This window comes from Benincasa hispida, chromosome 10, assembly GCF_009727055.1.
Source record: "Benincasa hispida cultivar B227 chromosome 10, ASM972705v1, whole genome shotgun sequence".
Taxonomy (NCBI): Eukaryota; Viridiplantae; Streptophyta; class Magnoliopsida; order Cucurbitales; family Cucurbitaceae; genus Benincasa; species Benincasa hispida.
In genome coordinates this window covers 33,285,261-33,307,985 of record NC_052358.1, presented here as the reverse complement: position 1 = coordinate 33,307,985, position 22,725 = coordinate 33,285,261, and the positions used below count along the sequence as shown (strand labels likewise).

General features: G+C 30.8%; 1 protein-coding gene across 1 annotated transcript; it reads right to left on the bottom strand.

The window, feature by feature from the left end:
* Nucleotides 1–1,106: 1,106 nt before the first annotated feature.
* On the bottom strand, nt 1,107–13,862 carry LOC120089381 (cellulose synthase-like protein H1). Its single transcript, XM_039046832.1, has 9 exons — nt 13,484–13,862; nt 13,075–13,393; nt 10,889–11,002; nt 8,199–8,312; nt 4,982–5,194; nt 4,334–4,445; nt 3,849–4,027; nt 2,386–2,736; nt 1,107–1,730 (listed from the first exon to the last, which is right to left on the bottom strand). The coding sequence occupies exons 1-9, from the start codon at nt 13,732–13,734 to the stop codon at nt 1,203–1,205; spliced, it is 2,181 nt and encodes a 726-aa protein (XP_038902760.1). The 5' UTR covers nt 13,735–13,862; the 3' UTR covers nt 1,107–1,202.
* Nucleotides 13,863–22,725: the final 8,863 nt, after the last annotated feature.

The window sequence follows — 22,725 nt, the reverse complement described above, 5'->3', positions numbered from 1 at the left end:
CTAATGAAGAATTCCACGAGATTCATGATCTTAGACAAATCTTCTTTGTAGTCGTTGAGGGTATTGATGACTTCCAACGAATCAACTTCAACAACGATGGTGTTAGATGGCCACCGACACCATTGTTTCGATGTACCTCAACTGCTCCAAGGATTTTTCAAAGTTTGTGAGCACCTTTATAATAACTTTGATTTTGAACACATCTTTTGAAAAGTTGAGATTACGTCTCTTGAAGCTTCACTTTTCTTTTCATCTCATTTTTGAAACATTCTTCAAACAATTTCGCTTCATTTTCCATTAAGAAAAGTTCTCCTTAGTCACTATCATATCACTCAATTTAGTATTTACCAATTTGTTAACTTCTACGCTAGACAACCATAGGAATGTAAACTCACACAGACGATCAAACAAAAAGCCAAGCCACTCCTACACGAAAGAGCACATACAGAACTACCTTCTTTCTCTCTTCAATGACAATATCTTACAAAAGCGCTACGTCTAAAAGGCATAAAGAATATAAATATATATAGAAGACAAAAGGAAAAACAGTCTGCAAGGCAGAAAATCTACACCCCAAGTAAGAACTAGAAGGGTTTCGCTAGATATCTACAACACAAAAGGAAATAATATTTTGCAAACAAAAATCAGTCTGAACGAATAGAAAGACTCTTGACAAGAGTAATAATAATGAGCATAACAAAACGCATAAAAAAAATGAACAGTCAACACAACAACAGTATCAAATTCATTCAAAATCTAGTCATTAATTATTTATCAATAATAAAAAAAATATAGAGTAATTAGTTGGACCTAGCTCCCTTAATTTTTGTTCATCTAGCATATCAATACAACCAAAACGTCAATAACCTTGGATACTAATAGAAAACGTGAGCATAACTTAGTAATAATTCACATATACTCTAAACTCTTACAATCAGGAGGTTTGCATTTTCATACTTACATTGATTGTACTTGACAAAACCCATCGATATTAATTATAAAAAAATTTATTACAACTAAAGAACACATCGGTCCCAAACTTGTGAGCATTTCAAATCCCAACTCCATTGGAAGGCACTACCTCAAAGAAGAAGAAAAAAACTAAATGGTGCTAAAATCATACTTTATTCTTATTAAAAAGAAAGACAAATATTTATTGGAGAACAAAGAAGACAATAACATACGTTCTACTTGTCCTACATTTATGCCTTTTGAGACAAATACACGAACAACAATGTTAAAACGCTAGACTTGCAAATGGTGGAAAAGGGAAGTCCATATCTTCCCTTCCTAAACATCCCTTTCAAGAATGGCCAGAAACACAAAATCAACCACACACTGCATATCACTTCCCCTACTCCACCGGGCTCAGCCGGCCGTCTCCAAATACTCGTAAACAATGCCATCAATTGCATCATCAAAACTGTTGTACCTGGCAAAAACAACGGTGACTCATCGAATATGAACGAACCTTCATCGATCTCACCGCTGTCATTCGAAGAAGACGACTCCTTTTTTGTTACTTCAAACATTGTTTCCGCTAATCCTAAGAACTTAAGCACAATACCAACAACTCCAAAGAAATAGGGGCACATTGTGTTTATTCTCGCCATTCTTTGGTTGTTCCAATAAGCCCTAATTGATTGCCCCGTTTTCAAGAATTGTAACACTTGTTGGAGGTTGTAGAGGACTAAGAGTAAAAGTGGAATGAATATTGCACGTTCATGTACCTGCATTATAATATTAATGTTTACTAATGAAGATAGTAAAAAGTTTAAATGTCGTTTTGGTACATAAACTTTCTATGTCAATTTTATTTTAGTTCTTGAACTTATAAGTTCGTTATAGTGTGACACAAACTTTCAAAAATATTTATTTAATTCTTCATATTTTTTCCTTTTTTTAAAAAAAAAATCATTTTGGTCTTTTAGTGTGTACCTTTAACTTTTAAGTTCATTCCATCTTTGACACTTAACCTATATGCATATGGCTTGAAAATTATACTCACGTTAATGCTAGTAAACATACTCAAAACGGTGTCACTAATTTGTTAAGAACAAAATAAAAACAACAATCGAAATGATTTTTTTAAGTTCGAAGACTCAAATAAAACAACATAAAAGTACTTAAAAAGTTTTCAAAGGCTAAGATCAACAAATATTTGAAATTCAGACTTAGTTTGATAATCATTTGATTTTATATTTTTAGTTTTTAAAAATTACGTTCTATCTACTTCATATGAATATGTTTAATTTTAAAAACCTAGGTAAGTTCTGAATATACTAAAACAAAATAACTTTTGTTGTTAAAATTTGGCTGCTGAGAAAGGTGAAAACTATTGGTAAAATAGTAGTAAAAATATAATATATATTGCATGTAACTTGCCTGGGGTAGGAAGTGAGAGTTTGTGAGAAGAGAATAGGCAGGCAAAAGGGAGTAGCAAAGCTCAGGAATGGATTGGGGTCCCCAAAGATAGATCCACACATAGAACATACACAGCTTGAGGTGAAGTTTACCAAAGAGAGTGGCAAAAATTGGGCAGTTTTTAGTGAAGAAAATTTCAAGGAACCCTGTTGTCCATCTCTTCAGCTGAGTGAATGTAGATGGCCCAGTTGTTGGGGCACAACCTAGGAACGCTGCTGGGTTTGGGTTTAGGTATATGGATTTCCAACCCTTCCCTTGGATCATCATCCCTGTGAAAATGTCCTCCGTCACCGACCCGTAGTACCAACCGACCTGATCAAGAACATGTTATCATAGAGAGATTGTTTGAACAATATAACTGACAATTTTGTACCATTGAATCCATTGAGAGAGAATATAAATTACTAAAGTATCTCGAATTTGTATTGAGTGCTTATTAGGAGGTATGCAAATTTTTAAACCCACATTTTCTATTCTAATACCCAGTTACTTATACATCAATTTTGCTCAAATGAAATTAAGGATATATATCGGTCCTTTTGGTAACCATTTTTTTTTTTGTTTTTTTTAAGCCTATAGATATTACTTCTACCTACAAATTTCTTCCTACTTATCTACTTTTTACTAATAATTTTAAAAACCAAGCCAAAATTTGAAAGAAAAAAAACTTTTGAAAAAAGTCGTTTTTTTTTTTTTTAATTTAACTAAGAATTCAACCATTGTACTTAATAAAAATGTAAATTATTGTAAGAAATATGAAAGAAATAGGCTTAATTTTCTTAAACCAAAAACAAAAAAATGAAAAGATTACCAAACGGGGCCTAAAAGTTACTTTTTTTTAGTTCCCAAAATTTGGCTTAGTTTTTTAAACCATGGGTGAAAAGTAGACAACAAATGAATAAATTTAGATGTAGAAGTAATGTTTATAGGCATAATTTTCAAAAACAAAAACAAAATGGTTATCAAAAGGGATCTTCATTTTTGTTCATTTTAGTTTTCTAATGTCAATATTTGACGATATTAACTATTTTACTCAGTTTGGTAACCATTTGATTTGTTTTTTTTAATCATAATTACCCTTACAAACATCATTTGTAACCATGAGTTTCTTTGTTATGTAATATATTTTAAAACATTTGCAAAAAATTATTTTTTATGGGAATTTGACTAAGAATTCATGTGTTTGATTCAAGAAAGATGAAAATCATTTTAAAGATTTATGTTGGGTAAACAAGTACCGTTTTAAAAAATCAAATGGTTATCTAACGAGACCTAAATAAATTAATAATAGAGACTGAACTGATTATTTTTATTTTTATTTTTTAAAAAAAAGTACTGAAAAATAAAATACTTTTTATTTATATGTGATAAAAGTTGAACATACAATAAAAACAAAAAAAAATGGTGAAAGTAGGAAGGCAAACCTTAAGACCCCAAAAAGTATCATTCTCGTAACTACAACTTGCGACTTTGTTTAAAGCTTCGATTGAACATTGCAAGGAGTTTGGATAATCAGCGATTCCCATTAAAGCAGAAGTAGCTGATTTGATGAAGTCCTCGGAGTTTCCAAATGTTCTGTATAATGTAGTTTCTGAAATATTTCCTGAAAAAACAAAACGTAAAGTAACTTTAAGAAAAATAAAGGTTGTTTTCAAATTAAAAAATAAGTCAATTTATTTATAAATATAGCAAAATTTTACTATTTATCAACATAATAGATCGCAATAGATATCTATCAATATCAGTGATAAATATCTATTGTAGTCTATCATTAATAGACAGTAATATTTTGCTATACTTGAAAATATCATCAAAAGTTTTGCCTTTAAAATAATTATCAAAAAATAAAATAATTTGAATTAAGTTTGAGTTGAGAAAATTAAAAGAAAAAAAAAAGTAAAGTTATTACCATTAATTTTATGTTCATTTGGTGACTGACCATATAAGACTTTTCGTCTATGAATACACCCAGTTCCCATGTAGCTTGGGCCTTGACTTCCTGCTAGTCCTGGAACAATGTACTGCAATGCAAAAGAATTGGATAATTTTTTCTAAATTTTATTTGAAAAAATTTAATTTATATCCTAAAACTATGGAGATTGTATAAGTAAGGAATCTTTGTAAGTGTAGAAATTTACATTATCCCTCAAATTTTGTTTGAAAAACATCATGTGAGACTTATAGTTGGTATCCATTAAACTTTTAAATTATCACAATTAGTGATTCAATTTACCTTCTTTATTAAAATTATCTTTGAAAGTCGTCGATGCATCAACTCTTACACGTATGTAAGCTTCTTGAAATGTTAGATTATGAAAATGGACAATTAGAACAACATAAAAAATCTTTGAAGAAAATCCTAATGAAGAGTCTAAATAAGCTAAATCTGACAAGATATTTATCCAAAGGAAAGGTAATAAAGAGTATAAATTTAAATTGATATACTAACAAAAATTCAAAATCAGATTAATATAACTATTAATGTAGAGTTTTGATTCATACAACTCCTACTTAGTCCTTTTGGGCGAAAGAAAGAGAGAGAGAGAGGGAATTTTACCTCCATGGAGACAATTAAATGATTTCCATATAAATCATCTTTTAATCCACCATAGAAACGTTGAGGAAATTGGACGTATGCAACTTCTTTATCATTTTTGGGGTCAATGAAGGGACATATTCCTTGAAGAATTGCATTGGAGTCATTCACAAACATATCACAGTCAACATTCAATATATATGGAGCATTTGTCATCAATCCAGAAACTCTTGTCTGCATGTATTACACATACATACTTTAGTATTTGTGAATGGATGCAAGTGTCAAATAATAAAATTTAGGAATAATAGCAAATTATAACTAAAAACAATTTTCTATTTAACATTATCATTTCATACATCTTTTAGCTTACTTCAAATAACGTTTGGACATATGAATATGTTTTGCAAAACAGATGATAAAATTGCTGGAATTCTAAATTGGCTTTATTTGTTTCAAAGGGATTAGGATTAACGTTGTTTTGGTTTGTGGTTATCTCAGATATGTTGCACAAGATGTCATGTTGGATGCTGTTTCGGCAATATATTTTTTTCCTGATATGAAACATTTTGCATTGTTATTATTTTGGGATATTTTCCTTATATTTATAGTCTGTCGATTTTGAATAAGAATATTTTTCTTCTTCCGTTGTGTCTATGCAAGAGCATGTTTTGGTGTGCTAGGGTTGCCGTTTGTGTGTTGTGAATTGACCATAATTAAGTTTCGTAGCCTATCACCGAAACTCCCTGTAATTTTAGAGGGTTGTGAAGCAAGAAGTTTGATTGTTTTATTTAGCACATGTTGTATCATTGTTCCTGAGTTCTTCGAAGTAATCTTGAGAATAGTTTTTTATCCTTAAGGGAACTTAAGGTATCATTGGTTGAGAATGGATTCTCATCCTTAGGAGGATCTAGTAATGTAGATTGAGAAGGAATTCTCGAACTTAGGGGGAGCCTAAGTTCATCAAGTGAAGCGATCTTCATTTGTTGGTGGAAAAATAAAACATTGAAGAGAATGTGTCTCACACTTATGGGGAGCCTAAATAAATCCTCACTAATATTCACAAACTTATGAGGAGTCTAAATTCTACTGAGAAGGAGTCTCACATCAAGGAGAAGCCTAGGTGATCCACAATAAGGTAGGCTCTATGTGTCACTATAATTGTCAGTATTTTATAGATAAGTACAATGTTGTAAACGTTTGGCTTTCCATATTAGTGAATTTATCTTTCCTAGACATACTACCCACAAAGGTGATATATCACTGAAATGGGTTACCAAACTCTGTGTTATTAGTTTAATTAGTTGTTGGTACTTTATTTATTGTTTATGTGATTGCCAAGACTATCTGTTCAGTATTTGTGTTTTATGTAACAAATTACCTTTATGTTTTTGGTAGCAGTGATAACAATGAGGTTCCTCTTGAATCATCTAATCCATCTTGTAAAGTTCCACATCAAAAGTAGAAAGAGGATGTGAAGATGCTAGACATCCAAAAAAGAAGGATCAAATCTTTGTTACCTGATAATCATAGACTTATGTCAACAATTGTTGATCTGAAACACGAACGAAACCTTGTCAGGATTGAGAAAGAGTCTGTTTGTAAGTCTGTAAGGATGCTAAATCCCAGTTTTGAGGTTCTTGATAAGATTCTGACAAAAGGCAAGACAACTGCGATGTCTCCGATCTTGGATTCTCCAAGGGTGGAAACATACATGGAAGACAGGTTCATGACAAATATAAACAAAAAAATGAGTTTGTGCGAGCTAAAAATCAAGCCCCTTCCAATTTATTAGAATCATCATCTGTTAATGTTGTTTGGAAAGCTAAGATAAAATCCAGACAGGTGTGGATATGTTACTATTGTGGAAAAATAGGTCACATACGACATACTATTTTTAGTTACATGGTTTTCCCTATCGCCACTGGAACATAACTTAAGTATCTCACAATTTCAGAGATATATCTCATCATGAACTCAAATTGAAATGGGTATGGTATATGAAGAGCTTGAACAATATGTGCAATGTAGTTTTGACATTTTTCAGATCTTCTGTCAGAGGAGACTAGTTCTTCAGTGGAAGTTTGAGACATATGATTGGCGAGAAGAGCTGTATTTCTGAGATAAAATTTGTAAGCTTAGGACAAGTTACCTTTGGTAGCGATGCAATTGGGAGAATAATTGGAAAGGAAAAGCTTAACTATCCCAGCCTACCATCTCTTAATGTTGTCCTGCTAGTTGAAGGACTTACAACAAACCTTATTAACATTAATCAATTGTGTGACCAAGGGCTGGACGTTAACTTCATTAAGGATCAGTGTGTTACTAGAGATAATAATAAAGCATCTCTTATGACAAGTACACGTTTCTAAGAGAATTGTTATTTGTTGTCTACTAACGACTCTTCTCAAGTGTGTAATGTCTCTCAACATGATAAGGCAGCTATCTGACATAAACGTCTTGGTCATGTGAGTATGAAGACTATTTAAAAAGTCATAACGAGAAATGTCATATCTGGTCTTCCACCATTGTGCGCTGACATTGAAACTATTTGTGGCGAATGGCAAGCAGGTAAACAAATTCATGTTTCTCACAAACAAGTACCTCATACTGTCTCTAATCACATTTTGAAGCTCATTCAAATGGATCTTATTAGTGAATTTATATTTTTCGGGCACACTACCCTTCAGACGTAGGTGGTATATCACCAAATTGGGTTATCAAATTTTGTGTATTATTAGTATAATTAGTTGTTGGTACATTATTTGTTGTTTCTATGATTGCCAAGACTATCTGTGGAACATTCGTGTTTTGCGTATAAAGAATCACCTTGATTTAAAAAATTGTGGTTAAAAGCATACTTTTGTTTGTTATAACAATTATGTTTATATATTTTCAAATTTATTACTATCTAGTCTTCATCATATGTGATTGATTCTTCTCTTATATTAATTTTTATTCTATAATGACTTAAAGCTTTTATATTTTAAAAGCATATTTGATCCTTAATCAATATACCAATCTACAATAGGTAAATTCTTATTTTTTATTAAATCTTAATAATATTTTTTCAATATATAGACTACATCATTATAAATTATGGAATCTATAAACTAAATGGTTGCCTTCATCACAGTTCAAAAATCCAATCCTATATTGGAACCTAAAAATGTAATTAATAATTATGTGCCTTAGAAATGTAATAAAAGATGAATATTTAAGAAGAGCATGAAATTACCAAAACGTTCATGGCTCCAGCCTTATAATGGTGGGAATGTTTGAGCCTCTTTTCTCTTGACACGTAAATCAAGTGAGGAAGTAAATTTTCGCATTCCTTGTTCTCCCATATTATCTGGAAAAATATTATACTTTTTAGTGGGTAATTTTTTTAGAATACAATCCAAAAAATTAAATTTCGCAAGTCTTATATTATAATATGTTTATGTCCTGTTCAATTAAACCGCAGATCCATAACTTCAAGTGAGAAGCACAAATATATAAAAAGATTAGAAGTTTAGTCTATCCATTTCTAATTTTGTGTTATATATAGTTTGTAACCTTTAAAAAATGTCTAATAAGTCTTTAAATTATCGATTTTTTTGTGTTTAATAGATTTTTAAAATATCAATTTTGCCATATTTAAAGAAGTTAAAAATTAAATGTAATAGTAGACATTAAATTAATTTTATGCTTAATAGGTACGATTAGACATTTTTTAAAAAATTATTGTATGAATTAACTACAAATTTTAAAATTTAAGGTTGAAATAGACAACTATTTTTTAATTCTTATAAAATAGTTACTTTTTAAATATTTTTAGTATTAATGAGTTCAATTAGATATAAAATTGAAGTATTTTATAGATTTTTTAAAAAAATATTTTTAAGGGGCTAGAATCAAAATTGAAAGTTGAGAGATTTGCTAATCACAATTTTCAAAATTTGGGGATTAAATTTGTAATTTAATCATAAGAGATTTTAAAAATTAGAAAAATAAGGAAAATTATTTACACAAAATAACAAAATTTGAATCTTCTTTGATAAAGGCTAATAGAATCTGATAGAAGTCTATCTGTATTTATAAGCGATAGAAATTGATAGAAGTCTATCACTGATAGACGCTGATAGAAGTCTATTAGTATCTATCAATATTTTTTTTCTTTTTTTACTATTTCTGTAAATAGTTTAATATTTTTTCTAACTGTGAAAATTTTTCTTTAATCATAATATAAATGTAATTTTAAATGTAATTATATATAATATCTTTATTACGATATACTAATTAAAAATTATTATAAATCTTTGTAGAATTGTTCTCTGATATATATAAATAAACAATCATTCAATATATTAAAAAATACTAAAAAAAATTTCTAAATAGAAAAATGTCAAAATATTTACAGAAATAATAAAAAAAAATATTGATATCAATGTCTATTATAGACTTTTATCAATTTCTATCATGGTTAGACACTGATAGATTTCTATCAGTCTCTATTAAAAAAATTTAAAATTTGATTATTTTGTATAAATAGTTTCCTTATTTTTTTTATTTTTAAAAATTCCTAAAAAAAACATGTGCATATTTCTGTATATACTATATATGAAAAACTAAGATATAATTAAGTTACGCTAACTTAAAAGTGTAAAAAAAAGTAAATATTATATGGATTTTTAAAATAAAAAACAAAGAACAACCCTTAAACCTTAATCTGGCGAAAGGTGAAGATGATAAATCGAAAAATTGAGTCAATCAATTCAATTGGATCGGTTAGAGAAAGAAAAGGATAGTTAGGTATTGGTTTGAAAAAATTTCAAATTTAAACTTTTTTTTAAAAAAAAAAATTAAAGAATAAAATCGACTAAACTAATCGATGATCGATTTTTACCGTTCGACGATCAATGTCGATTTGAGTATTTATTAAACCAATTATAATGAATTCGTTAGTGGTTTGATCGAAAAACTGACTATGCTCACCCGTAGAAGCAACATGGCAACGTTGATTAATAAAAGGAAATTAATATATATTTAACATAGACAGAAATTTTATATTTAATAAAAAATAATATACATAGTTTCATATGTTGACAAACTAATTTTAAAATTAATTGTTGGACAAAATGAAATATTAAAAAAAAGATGGGTTTAGAATACGTATTCAAATGTTTAACTTAAATAATAAGGACGAAATTTGAGTATTTTACAATTACTCAAAATAACTTTTCAAATATATTTTAATTCATTTTTATCAAATGTATTTAAATACAAATAAATTTTCTTTAAAAAAAATATCAAGTTAATCGAAACGACCTTTAAATTAGTAAATCAATATATCAATTAAGAAAAGTATCTTTTTACTATTCTTTAAGTTTTGAGTTAAGTTTTCATTCTCTCTCTAAACTTCAAGATGATTTACAACTAATTCTTAATTTTGAGTTTGATTTCAATCTAATAATGAAGTTTCAAAATGTTACAATTTTACTTTTACGAATTGAGTTTCATTCTTTTTTTTTTTATTTTTTTTTAATTTGGTCTCTAAGTTTTAAAATTTACACTTTTAACTTCGACTTTTTTACTAAATATTCACTTTTAATCTTTAATATCAATATCTAAAATTAATTTAAACAAATTATTATTAAATAAATTTCCCTATTTTTTCATTATTATTGAGATTAATTTAAAATTTCACGCCATAATTATTTTAAATTAATTAATATTATTGTCAAAGACTAAAAGTATATAATTCGTAAAATATAAAAGTTAGAAGTGTAAAATTTTAATCTCGTCGATCAAATTAAGACTAAATTAAAATCAAATATAAGGACCAAAAATGTAAGGATTAAAATAAAAATCAAATCAAAATCTAGGACAACTTTGTTTTAGTTAGTATATCTTCAACCATTGCTTTTGAGGCTTTGTAAATTGTACCTTGATAATTGGAGCATGATTTTTGGAATCCGTACCACAGAAAAATGGGAAGTCACGTGAGTCCCATGCTTGATTTGATTCCTCGATCTTGCGGCACAACATCTCGTACTCGCCCTTTTTAAAATTTCAATTAAAAACAAAGTCGTTAAAATATCTATTTTAGTCTTAGACTAAGTTGATGGATGATTTATAATTGAGTAACGATGAAAGTAATGAAACAATAGAATGTGAAACGGGTCTCATAGTGCATTATGATTATAAAGCATAGATAACCAACCACAAAAATAGTCAACTAGATCCCACCTTTTACATCATTATTATTGATGAAAAATTATATTTCATCCCAGATAAATATGGCCTTATTTCAATATATATTGTAGGTGTGATGCATGTAGTTACAAATCTAAATGACATAAATTTTTAAGTGAAGATATTTGGTATTGAAGGAATTTTTGGTTGATATGATTGAAAATGTGTGGAAGGAATTTTTAGTTGATAAGATTGAAAATGTGTGTGGTTTATTTAGTTTGATGAATGTTTATTCTATATATGTGTGTGCGCGTGATTGTTGGACCAAAATACAAGAACAATTTATAGGTAAATATTTATATTAAAAATTAATAAAAAAAATAAACTTAACAGGTTAAATGTGTCAAAAAAGTTTTGCACTTGACACTTTATGTTTGTCAAAAAATTTCATATTCTTGACATTTTTCACATATCAAGTAAAAATAATCTTGACCTTTTTAACTTGTCAAGAACGTCAATATTCTTTATATCTCAACAAGTTAAATGTGTCAAAAAATTTTGCACCTTGACAATTTATGTTTGTCAAAAATTCTTATATTCTTGACATTTTCCACATATCAAGTATATCTTGACATCTTTAACATATCAAATAAAATAATCTTGACCTTTTTTCCTTGTCAAGAACTTCAATATTCTTAATAACTCAAATATGTCAAGTGTCATTATTTTTTACCTTTTTTTCCTAGTCGGAAACATCTATATTCTTGACACTGGATTCCTTGACGTTTATAAAATTAAACTAAACATAATATAAAAGAGATAAACGGTTCAAAATCTTCGAAACAAGTTGTTATTTTGTGGAGGAATTTGTATATTTATTAAATGTTCAAAAGATTTGTGTATGATTTTAAATTTCACCTTACTAATCTTTTACTAACTGAAAAAACATAAGGAAAACAGTAATAGAGAATTGTCCACAAAGCTTTTTTTTTTTCCTTTTCTTTCTTTGAGGCATTGTCAAAGATCTCATGACAAAAAAGAATCTAAAATTAAATACAGATAAAAAAGATTCAAATTAAGTACAAAAACAAAACATGTGATTTTGTGGGCAAAATAAGCATTATGAAAAAGATTAAATTAAATATTCCCACTCACAATCCCTTAATTTAATATAATATAAAATATTTTAGTATTTTTACTTTCAAACTTGTTTAATTTTAGCTCAACATTCTTCAATGTTGAATTTTAATCCCTTATTTCAATCAATCTTAAATTATTATGATTGATTTTTCAAAATATTTTATTACCTATTAACATTTTATAATTTTAAAAATATATTCACATATTCCAATTTTGCATGATAATTATAATTATTATTATTTAACCAAATTTGATAAAAATTAATTAACTTCAAACAATTAAATTATAATTTTGTTAAGACTATATAGACTACCAACTTTCTGACATGAATTTGTATTATTAATTTATTAATTTCGACTTAAGATTCAATTTTCCAACACCACATATCACAATAACTAAAATTTAACCAATTCTAAAATATGAAAAGTAAAATAATATTTTAATAAGAAAAAAAATTCAAATACCATGTAAATGTTCATATCTCGATTCTTTTAAGAAAAAATATTTGAAATTGCTTCATTCAATTACACAGCAATGTGAATAATAATTTTCAGCAATATAGTTCTTGTTGACTAGATAATAAGAAATCCTTATACCCATCTTTCTATTCTTACCTTTTTATTTTATATTTTCAAAAAACAGTTAGGAATATAGACATTAGATAAAAAATATTAATAGATATAATATAATATAAAAAAACTATAAATATAATAAATTTAAATAGTATATTAGGGATGATAAATGATAGACTTGAATTTATTTGTAATTTTTTTTAAAATAATGTTAATGCGATTTACCTTGATTATGTTCCACTCCTGCAGAAACTCGTCGGATTCGTCGGCTCCTAAAGCAGTAGAAAAGTAGCGAAACGGTGCTCTGAGCCGAATCCCATATTTTCTACAAAACGGAACCCAAATCTTCGCAAATTCCACCGCTTCTGTTAAACAATAGAAAGTAATCGGAGAACACCCATCGTCCGATACATAGCAACCCAATTTATTCACCGGATAATCAACCGCCAAAATAGACAGCACCGTATTTACAGTAATTATCGGCGGTTCCAACGACGGATCCGCCGTCGTAACAAATACATCCACCGCAGGGATCTCCTCAACTCTGTTTTATAAAAAATCACAAAAACTCAACTCCAAAGTCGCAAGTTTCACAAAATAAATAAAGTAAAACAAAATGATTCTAATTGGTTACCGTTTAAGAAGACGGCGGGGATAAGTAATGAAGCGAACGGGGTTGGATTTGATAACGATGAGAAGAAAGAAAGTGAAAGTGAAACAGAGCTCGCAAAGGAAGGCGGTGAAATGGAGGCAATCGAAGCCGTTGGTACGGAGGAAATAGATGCGGTAGCCGAGAAGAGAAAGGAGGAGGAGGAAAATTGCAGCGTTGAAGATTGTGTCAATGGGTCTTTTGATTGCAACTGTTTCGAACAGAGGAGTGGCCATTGGGGATTTAGTTACAAAGGAAGTTTGTGATAAGAAAGTTCGTAAATGGAAGAGCACTCAACATATAAAACAATGAGTAAAGTGAGACATTCTTGGGTTCGTCCAAAACTTCTTGGTTGTTTAATTATTTGTTTTTCTTTATTTCGGTGATTTCAATTTTTTAAATGTCATGGGGTGAGCTGGTCTACATGTACCACATACACAACAAGCTTCTTATCTAGGTCATTGACAATCGACTCTCAATCCAAACTTTGATCCAATGAGTCAAATTTAAGGGTTGATCACAAATTTGACAAATTGAAAATTATGTCGATTTGAGATTGGGCCTTCAATTATGAGAGTATAATGTTTACACTAGAATTTGGGTTCATAAATATTAGTCAATTTCACATTGATGATACTAGATTAAACACTATTTTTAAAAACATGTTGATTTGGTAAATAAATGAAGGTAATTTGGATGTCATTGAATTTCGTACTAATTTTGAAATAATGCAAGACTTGATAATTATAAATGAAAATAGTATATGAAAGTTTTTCATAACACTCGCATTAAAAAAATAGAAGAGAGCTCTCTTCAATTTTTCAAAAAAAATTATAAATGAATGTAGTATGAAAATTTCGTATTAGAAATTTTGGAAGGTTTACTAGTATTAAAAAATTATTTATGAACACAAATTTTTAGTATGAATAAATGGACTATGGTATTCTTCTAATTACTACTACAAAACTAGACGTTAATGTCAATTTAAAATCGACATTATAGAGGTACAATGTGTTGGAATACAGAAACATGCAGCAGAAGAAAATAAGATCATTAAGCATTATAATTCCTCAATTTGCCATCAAAATAAGCATTTTCATAGGGTATTAAGACAACACATACCTTTGAAGATTCTCTTCAAACTCAAAATTCAGTGTAATCTTCTCCAATTCTTGCTATGGACCACCACTATAGCTTCCCTACTATTATCTAGGAGCCTTAGATTGAGTTGTGAGACTCAAAACAAGCTTGAATTGGTTTTTCAACTTCTTGAAGAACTTCTTCTTCAAGCTTAAAAAATTCATCAATTCAGCAATTACATCATCCTTTCCACTCAATCAAGAGTGGTTTTATTACATGACTCTCATGCAAACTAATCACTTGAAGTGATTCCAGCTACTCCTTGAATTTGGTGGTGGAATTGTCTCTAAGAAGGTGACTAACCTTCTTGCTTGAAAGTGGGAAAATCCCACATTTGGATTTTCCTATTTTTCAATTTTTTTATTTTGAAATTGATTTTCAAAATAAATTTTTTTCCAATTTTAATTATTTAATTATTTAATTAAAATTAAAAATTTATTAATTTTACAAAAATTAATTCAATAATCAATTTTATAGTAAATTAATAATTAACAATTAATTAAACAATTTAATTAATTTAATATCAAATATTAAATTAATTTGTTACCAATTCCATTATCATGAATCCCTATTCATGAAATTAATATTTAAATCATATTTATATATTAACCTATTCTCCAATTACGTTTAATTCCAAAATTAAACATGTAATTATATCAATATAATTACCAATTCCATAATTCAAATTTGAATATTTCAAATCAACTTATCACGCTATTCTAAGGCTAAATTGTTTGTGAGCTAGGAGGGGGACCTAATGGACCTACAGATCATGGGCTCCAACGATCCGAGATTAATTAGCTAAACTCTTTACACTGAATTTGTTAACTACCGGGTCACTCCACTAAAGACCAGTACTTGCACTTTCCTTACTGTAGATATATTGTGTACACTCAATATAACCATAATTAGTAAGTTAACCCTACACAGGTTGTTCATAATAACGGTTGGGTCAAAAGGCTGTTTTACCCCCTAGATTACCTCTTGCTCCTTAAATCCCACTGATTCTCTAATGAATAATTGGTTTATGATTCAATCATCAAATAGAATCCCTCTCGGGAAAATGAGAGGGTGGGCCCCTTGTTTAAGACCCGAAATCAGCACTTAAGGGAACAACCTCTCTACTATCCCTGAAAGTGGGTAGGAGTGCATTCCATCTTACACCCTATGTCCCCAGCTATCTACCTGGTCTTACCCACGAAATGAGACGCTTATTGAGCCGGCGCTGTTGAGCCAACCTCACCTTTACAAATCTAAGGATAATCCCGAATAAACAGTCAATAACAATATAAAGTAAAAGTGGCTTATTTCTTGGTCCGATCATATGCAAACTTATTGCACAGGACGTTCCCACTCCACATGTCACTACATGAATGAATCAGGATCACTTTGTTTGTAGCACATTACAACTCCTTGTAACAACTACATAAAGGATCTCATATCTAAGAGTTCCATGAGCGCGTTCAGATCGCTCCGATCTCACCGTGACCGAAATACATATTATACATTCAATACATACAGTTATGCAAACAAATCTTAATTAACGACATGCTAAGAACAAGATAAATAACAAGGGAAAGAGTATCATACCAGTTGAAGACAATCTTCACGAGTACCATACCAGTTGAAGACAATCTTCACACTTCGGAACTCTAACGCAGCGGAAAACCTCCACGCAATCTACCAATGGCCAGCGGAAACATCGATTGTAGTAGCACGAACAACCGCAAACACATGACTGCAACGAGGACGACACCACCACTAAAGAGTCCCAGGTATTCTCGGAGTGAAAACCCAAAGGGTGGTCTTTGGTGATTTTGGTAGAGGAGGGAGAAAACACGAATCGTGTAGGCGATAAGCAAATGGGAGGGAGAAAGACGCTATCATATAGTAGAAATGCTTATCGTTTAGGAGGAGCTACACGATCGTGTAGGATTTATTGAATGATCGTTTAGGAAAAAGTATACGATCGTTTAGCAAAATCGGCACACTGTATAATCGTTTAAAGAAGCTATGGGATCGTGTAACGACAGTGTGCAATCGTTTAGACGCGAGGAAGACAATCATTTAGGCGGAGAGGACTATCGCATAGGCTCTCGTTTTACATAAGCAATCTTTTAGATTTTCACCAACGTGCGCTCGATTTATTTTTGGGCGATCGATTGAACGATTCAAAAATGAAAACATTTTTCATTTTAATTCATCGATCACAATAACCAACTCAGACCCACTAACTCACATCTGAATGTGAATTTTGGATTAATTATCATATAATTAACCAACTAATTAATTAATAAATATAATCATATTATATTTTTTTCCTATAGTTTGATATCACGTATCTACTATAATATTTTCTCCTCTACTTGATATAAATCATATTTATATCTAATTTCTTCCAAAATAATATATCTTAACATTTAGCCAATTATATCATATATAATTAACCAGTCCAATTATATCATATATAATCAAATTTCCTCTTGTCAATTTGAACATTTCAAATTAACCCAAATACTGGTTCTCAACTTTATCCAAGCTACCCAGGGGACCTAATGAACCTGTGGCTCGAAGCTCCAAAGATCCATGAATAGCTGACTAAACTCTTTAGCCACGAGATCCACCATCTGTTAACTGTCAGATATTCTACTAAAGACCAACAGCTGAACTCTTCTTACCATAGATATATTTATGTGTCCATTGGATATAAACAATCATGAGTACGATGACCCTTCACAGATACTCGTAAATATAGCTGGGCCAAATTACCATTTTTTCCCTATAATTACATCTCACTCTTTAAGTACCACTGATTCCTCTAATGAACAATACAACATAGTCCTACTATGTGTGAACACCTCTCGGGCCAAGAGAAGGTGTGTGGTGTCACATCGTTCAAGCCCTGGAATTAGCCCTTAAGGGAGCTATCTATCTACTTACCCCTGCCTCGGGGAAGGAGTGAATTCCATCTTATGTAGTTGAGTTTTCAGCTCCCAAATCAAACGAATCCCCAAAATGGTAGGTTTGAAGGCGAACTGATCACTCGCACCCATACAAATCGAAGGACCGCCCACAATGGCAGGAGTTCCCAACTCACTCAGAATTGAGGTCATGTTACCTATGGTCATCCTAGTGAAGTGAAGTCTTTATCCTGAACGGTGTTATATAACGAGATGTTAACACTTCGTAGTCAGGTCTTATACAAACTCTTTGTATAGGATGCCCCCGCTTGCATGTCCTCAACACGAATGATCAGGATCAGATCATTTGTGACAAGTCACAACACTTGTGACCATTCCACAAAGTGGGCCGCATCTGTAGCATTACCAGGATAAGGTTTCCCTCCTATATCCATATCCTACAGACTATTTTGGTTATCACTCAAGACATGATCCACTTGTATGTCACCACATACATGCTTGAGTCACATACAGATAACTAAGGATTATATGTTTATTGGTTTGTGGTAAATCAAATAAAACAAGTAATCGAGCAAAAATACAAGATGTGAAGTAAATATCATATATTAACAACACAAGCGTTCGTACAAACTGTTTACAAACTATAGGACACGAGATTTTAGGGCATCAACCCCAACACTACAGAGTGGATCGCATCCGATAGTGTTATCAAAATAAGGCACCCAACCTTATTCGTATACTATAGGTCATTTAGACTATTTACTCGAACCTGATCCACTCTTATGTCTCCACATAAAGTTCAAGTACTCATGTAATAGTCATTGATATTTTAGTTTATTGGATTTATTTCTAAAACGAAATAAGCAATTCATATATTCAATAACAACTTTATCGGTTTACAGAATGAGTTTATTGCTTACAAACCACGAGCTTTAGGACATAAAACCCAACAAACTCCCACTTGGACTAAAACTCCAATGGTAACATACATATGAATACATTGAGTTTTTGAGTTTTACAGAGAAATACAATAAACTAGGGCATCACATACCCATGGCTTTCTTTTAGGTATTACATACCCATCCTTAGGCATCACATACCTATAGGTTTTTTCTTCCAGTTGCCTTAGGTTATACAATCCGTAGTCCTAGTCTCACAGGTGATCTTCAAACACTTTAGCTGAGAAGATTTCTGTAAACATATTAGTATACATGGACTTTGCTTCAAAACAATATAGGGGATGCATCTTATTTCCACAACTTTTTGTTTCTCGATATTGTCACCAAGACCTGATGACTTGAGTTTTGACTAAACCCAAATAATGACTAGGCTGTCATACATTCCTCCCACTACATCAAGGTACTCTCAACTCTTTGAGTAAGATGCATCTGATCTGTCCAAACAACTTTTGTTACAGTGTCAGTTTTAATCATTAACTCTTTATTGATATACACTTTGCTTTTTATGAAAACTAAATAATACATGGTGATATCGTATACTTTTCTAGAAAAATTTAGCATTTGTTAACACAAACACTTGATTTTCTCTTACTTGAAAAGTATACTATTTTTGATTTTCCTACAGATAGGCATGCCATCTGAGCGATATTCTAATACTTAAGGGTTCGACACTAATACATGTGTCAATCTATTCCAGATTTCTGAACTATGTAAACATCGTTTACATATCATAAACAACTTTTATGAGCTCTCCATATCTCATATGGAGTTTCAAAAACACCTTAAAATGGAATGACGTTTAAAAACGATTAAGGCAACTAGATGTAGAGAATTGTCATTAGATTTCACGTTCTATCAAAATAGCCCTGGAAATCTCTTATTCTCTGTACTCTCTACTTCGATCCAATCAAAGTGTTTTGCTTATTTTACCTAACAAGTTTCATAGACCTTGAACCTTTCAAGTGTTCTAAACTTACAACTTAGGTAAATACAACAGTACTTTAGAATAACTACTGAAATATTCATACTTTTCCTTATGCTTTAACATTCACCAGATCATAAAGATTTGAATGTATAAGCTTTTAAGGGTTCTTTGTTCTTTTGATCATCTTATCTTTAAGACAAGACACATATAGAGTTAAAAGATTTATCTTCCAACTTATTTAGATGACCATTTTTAACCTTCTTAATCACAGTAAGACATAATGTGACGATAATCTTAATTACCAAAGATAAGTACCAAAATGCATCTTTTGCCTGATTATTTTTCAGCCGTTTTAAATATCAAAATATCTGAAATGGCCTTGAACTTTGGTTGGTTTTAATAGAAGTTACTTTATAGTAGCATAAATATAAAATGTAACTTTTACTAATGAACACTTCATTTATAACAAAAGATTATATACACCATGTCCTTCACAAAAGATAAAACAGCTTTTATTACATTAATAAAAGTAACCGGATTCATCTTTTGTTAGCAACTTCAAAATCTCCCACTAATTTTTTTGAGATATTCTCCCATGTTCACAACCTGGAGCATTATCTCATTGCAAGCAATCCTTGGGAACTAGTTTCCTTTTTTTGCTTTCTCTACTTCTTTTTCTACAAGGTATTGTGGGCAATTTCTCTTCTAGTGCCTGTCCTCGCCGCAGTAGAAATATTTTCCTTTATCTGTAGCTTTAGCCTTGCTTTTGTGGCTAGTAGAAATTTTCTTTTTCCCTTTCCCCTTATTCTTCTTCAAGGAAATATTCTTATTCTTAGAAGAAGAAACAATATCAGGTTTTTTAGAGGACGATCCTTTTTCTCAGTAGTGGCAACATTTACCTCTGCTTCTTGTCCTTTTCTTCTCAAAATGCACTGAAAAGCCTGTAGCTCATTAAGAAGTGTAGTTAGGTTGTATTCTATCTTGCTCATTAACGCGTTGGTGCGAAATTTCAAGAAGCTCTTTGGAAGAGACTTTAGAATAAAACCGACTTGACTCCTCTCATCTACGATAGCTCCATTTACCTCTACCATATTGAAATGGACCATCATGTCTAAGATATGTTCTCTAACAGAGGTCCCTTCTTTCATTATACAATTGTAAACATATTTGATACATCGTGCCTCAGGGAGAAGGATGGTTGTCCAAACATCCAACGTAGAGATTCCATAATCTCTTTGGCAGTATATATGCTTTCGTATTTCATAGCCAGAACATCAGATATGCTACCAAGAATGTAGGCATAGGCTTTCTTATTAACCTTCATCCATCTGTCGTATGCTTCCCGAACAGTTCAGTTTGCATTTGAGCTTGGGATGGGAGGACACTCCTCTGTCACAACGAACCTTAAATCATCTATCACCAGTATTGTGTTTAAATTTGATTTTTATATAGCATAATTGTCCTCAGTTAATTTATCCGAAGCCAACAATTGTACTAATGAACTAGTCATTCTGAAAAATAAATAATTTCTTTATTAGTGAATTGCTTTTAAACCCAATCATGTTTTTAGCAAAGTAATAATGTACCCAAATTTCATTATTTTTGCAATGATACTATAGTGAGTCAAAATAAATGCTATCGAGGGGCAGTCAAATACTTCTTCACTAAAGCAAGACATTCTTGACTAAATACCATCTCCATAATTACACATATTCTGATAGTCATTTAGCTACCATTTTCGATCAAGAACTTACTAATACTTAGTAATTTTGTAAGTGTAACCCTCTATTTCAGACCTCAGAGGTCGGCTCCAACGATGCTACCGAATTGGAAAACGACCTAAGAAATCCTATCCATTCCTGGAGTTTGAGTTATTTCGAATCCTATATTACAAACATTCGAGGGGATAACCGTCGTCAAATGACTAGCAAGGGCCGCCTAAAGTTAACAACAGGCGCAACATAGAAATCTCATGGTCTAAACCAACGAAAAAGACCATAAGATGTATTGACACATATCCTTCATCCACTTACTATAAACTACTTCCCTCATTCACCTTGATCTTGACCCATACAAACACTTTCCAAATGAGGTCACTCATAGGGTGACAAGAAGTGTTGTATGAATCTCACGGTGTAAACTTTCTAGGGACGTGAGAGTTGAAATCAACATATCGTATATTTGATTTTACTTTGAATAACTTCCCCTCATTTACCTTGATATTGACTCATGCAAACACTTTCTGAATGGAGGTCACTTCAAGGGTGATACAAAGTGTCCCATGAATCTCACGGTGTGAACCTCTTAGGATGTGAGATTTAAAATCAAAACATCACTTTTGATTTTATTGTGAACAACTTCCCATATTCACCATAATCTCGATTTATGTAAACACTTTCCGAATGAAGGTCACTCCTATGGTAACACGAAGCGAAATATGAATCTCAATTGTGAACTCTTAGGGATGCGAGAGGTAAAAACAACATATCGTATATGTTATTAATCTCTCACTGAAATATTCTTAAATTCCAACTGAAGTGTTCTAATAACATATCATATATGCTATTAAACTCCCACTGAAGTGTTCTAACATTTGTTTGGGTGTATCTTTACTCAGGTTTGTTCTGGCTAATTAAACAACCTAAGTCTAGGTGTTTAGCCAAGTATAACGTTTATATTTGGATTTAACCTACGATGTCTAGGTGATAAACCAGTTTTAAAACCTCATATCGCTCACGTATTACTCATAAAACTAGTTAACAATGCGAAATTATTCGGCCATAATCCCCAGGTAGGAGGTGTTCCGTAGACTGTTAACTTAAATACCTCCAGCCTTAGACAGAATTATATACCAGTTAAGTTTGTAACCCAAGTTTTATAAGATAGCGACCTATTTTAACTATTAAAATAAGTGGTTAACCTACGTGAGTATGCAACTTATCTTTGTTATTAATTTGAATGTCTACTCCAATTTTATAATAACTTATAAAACTTTAGACATAGTATACATCCATAACATACAACAGATATCTCATGATTTAATATAACAAAATTAAAGTATCTGAACCCATAAACATGCATACTATATATTATAACTCCTTATAACATACTTTATGCATGTAACATGCTTCCTATGGTGGTATTTTAAATCTACATGGCATACTATATGCAAATACAAGATTTGTTTAATTATAACATACGTCACATGCATAAATAATTAAACACAAACTGATATGGTTTAGTTTTGGCATTCTTAAGCAAACAAAGGTTTAATTATTACAG

Excerpts from the sequence above, each read along its gene's own strand:
- LOC120089381 (XM_039046832.1), bottom strand. The coding sequence starts at position 13,734 with ATGGCCACTCCTCTGTTCGAAACAGTTGCAATCAAAAGACCCATTGAC. Across the intron at positions 2,737-3,848 it reads ATACTTTTTGGGGTCTTAAG|GTCGGTTGGTACTACGGGTC; the intron begins GTTTGCCTTCCT and ends GTTCTTGATCAG. Across the intron at positions 1,731-2,385 it reads ACTCTCACTTCCTACCCCAG|GTACATGAACGTGCAATATT; the intron begins GCAAGTTACATG and ends ATTATAATGCAG.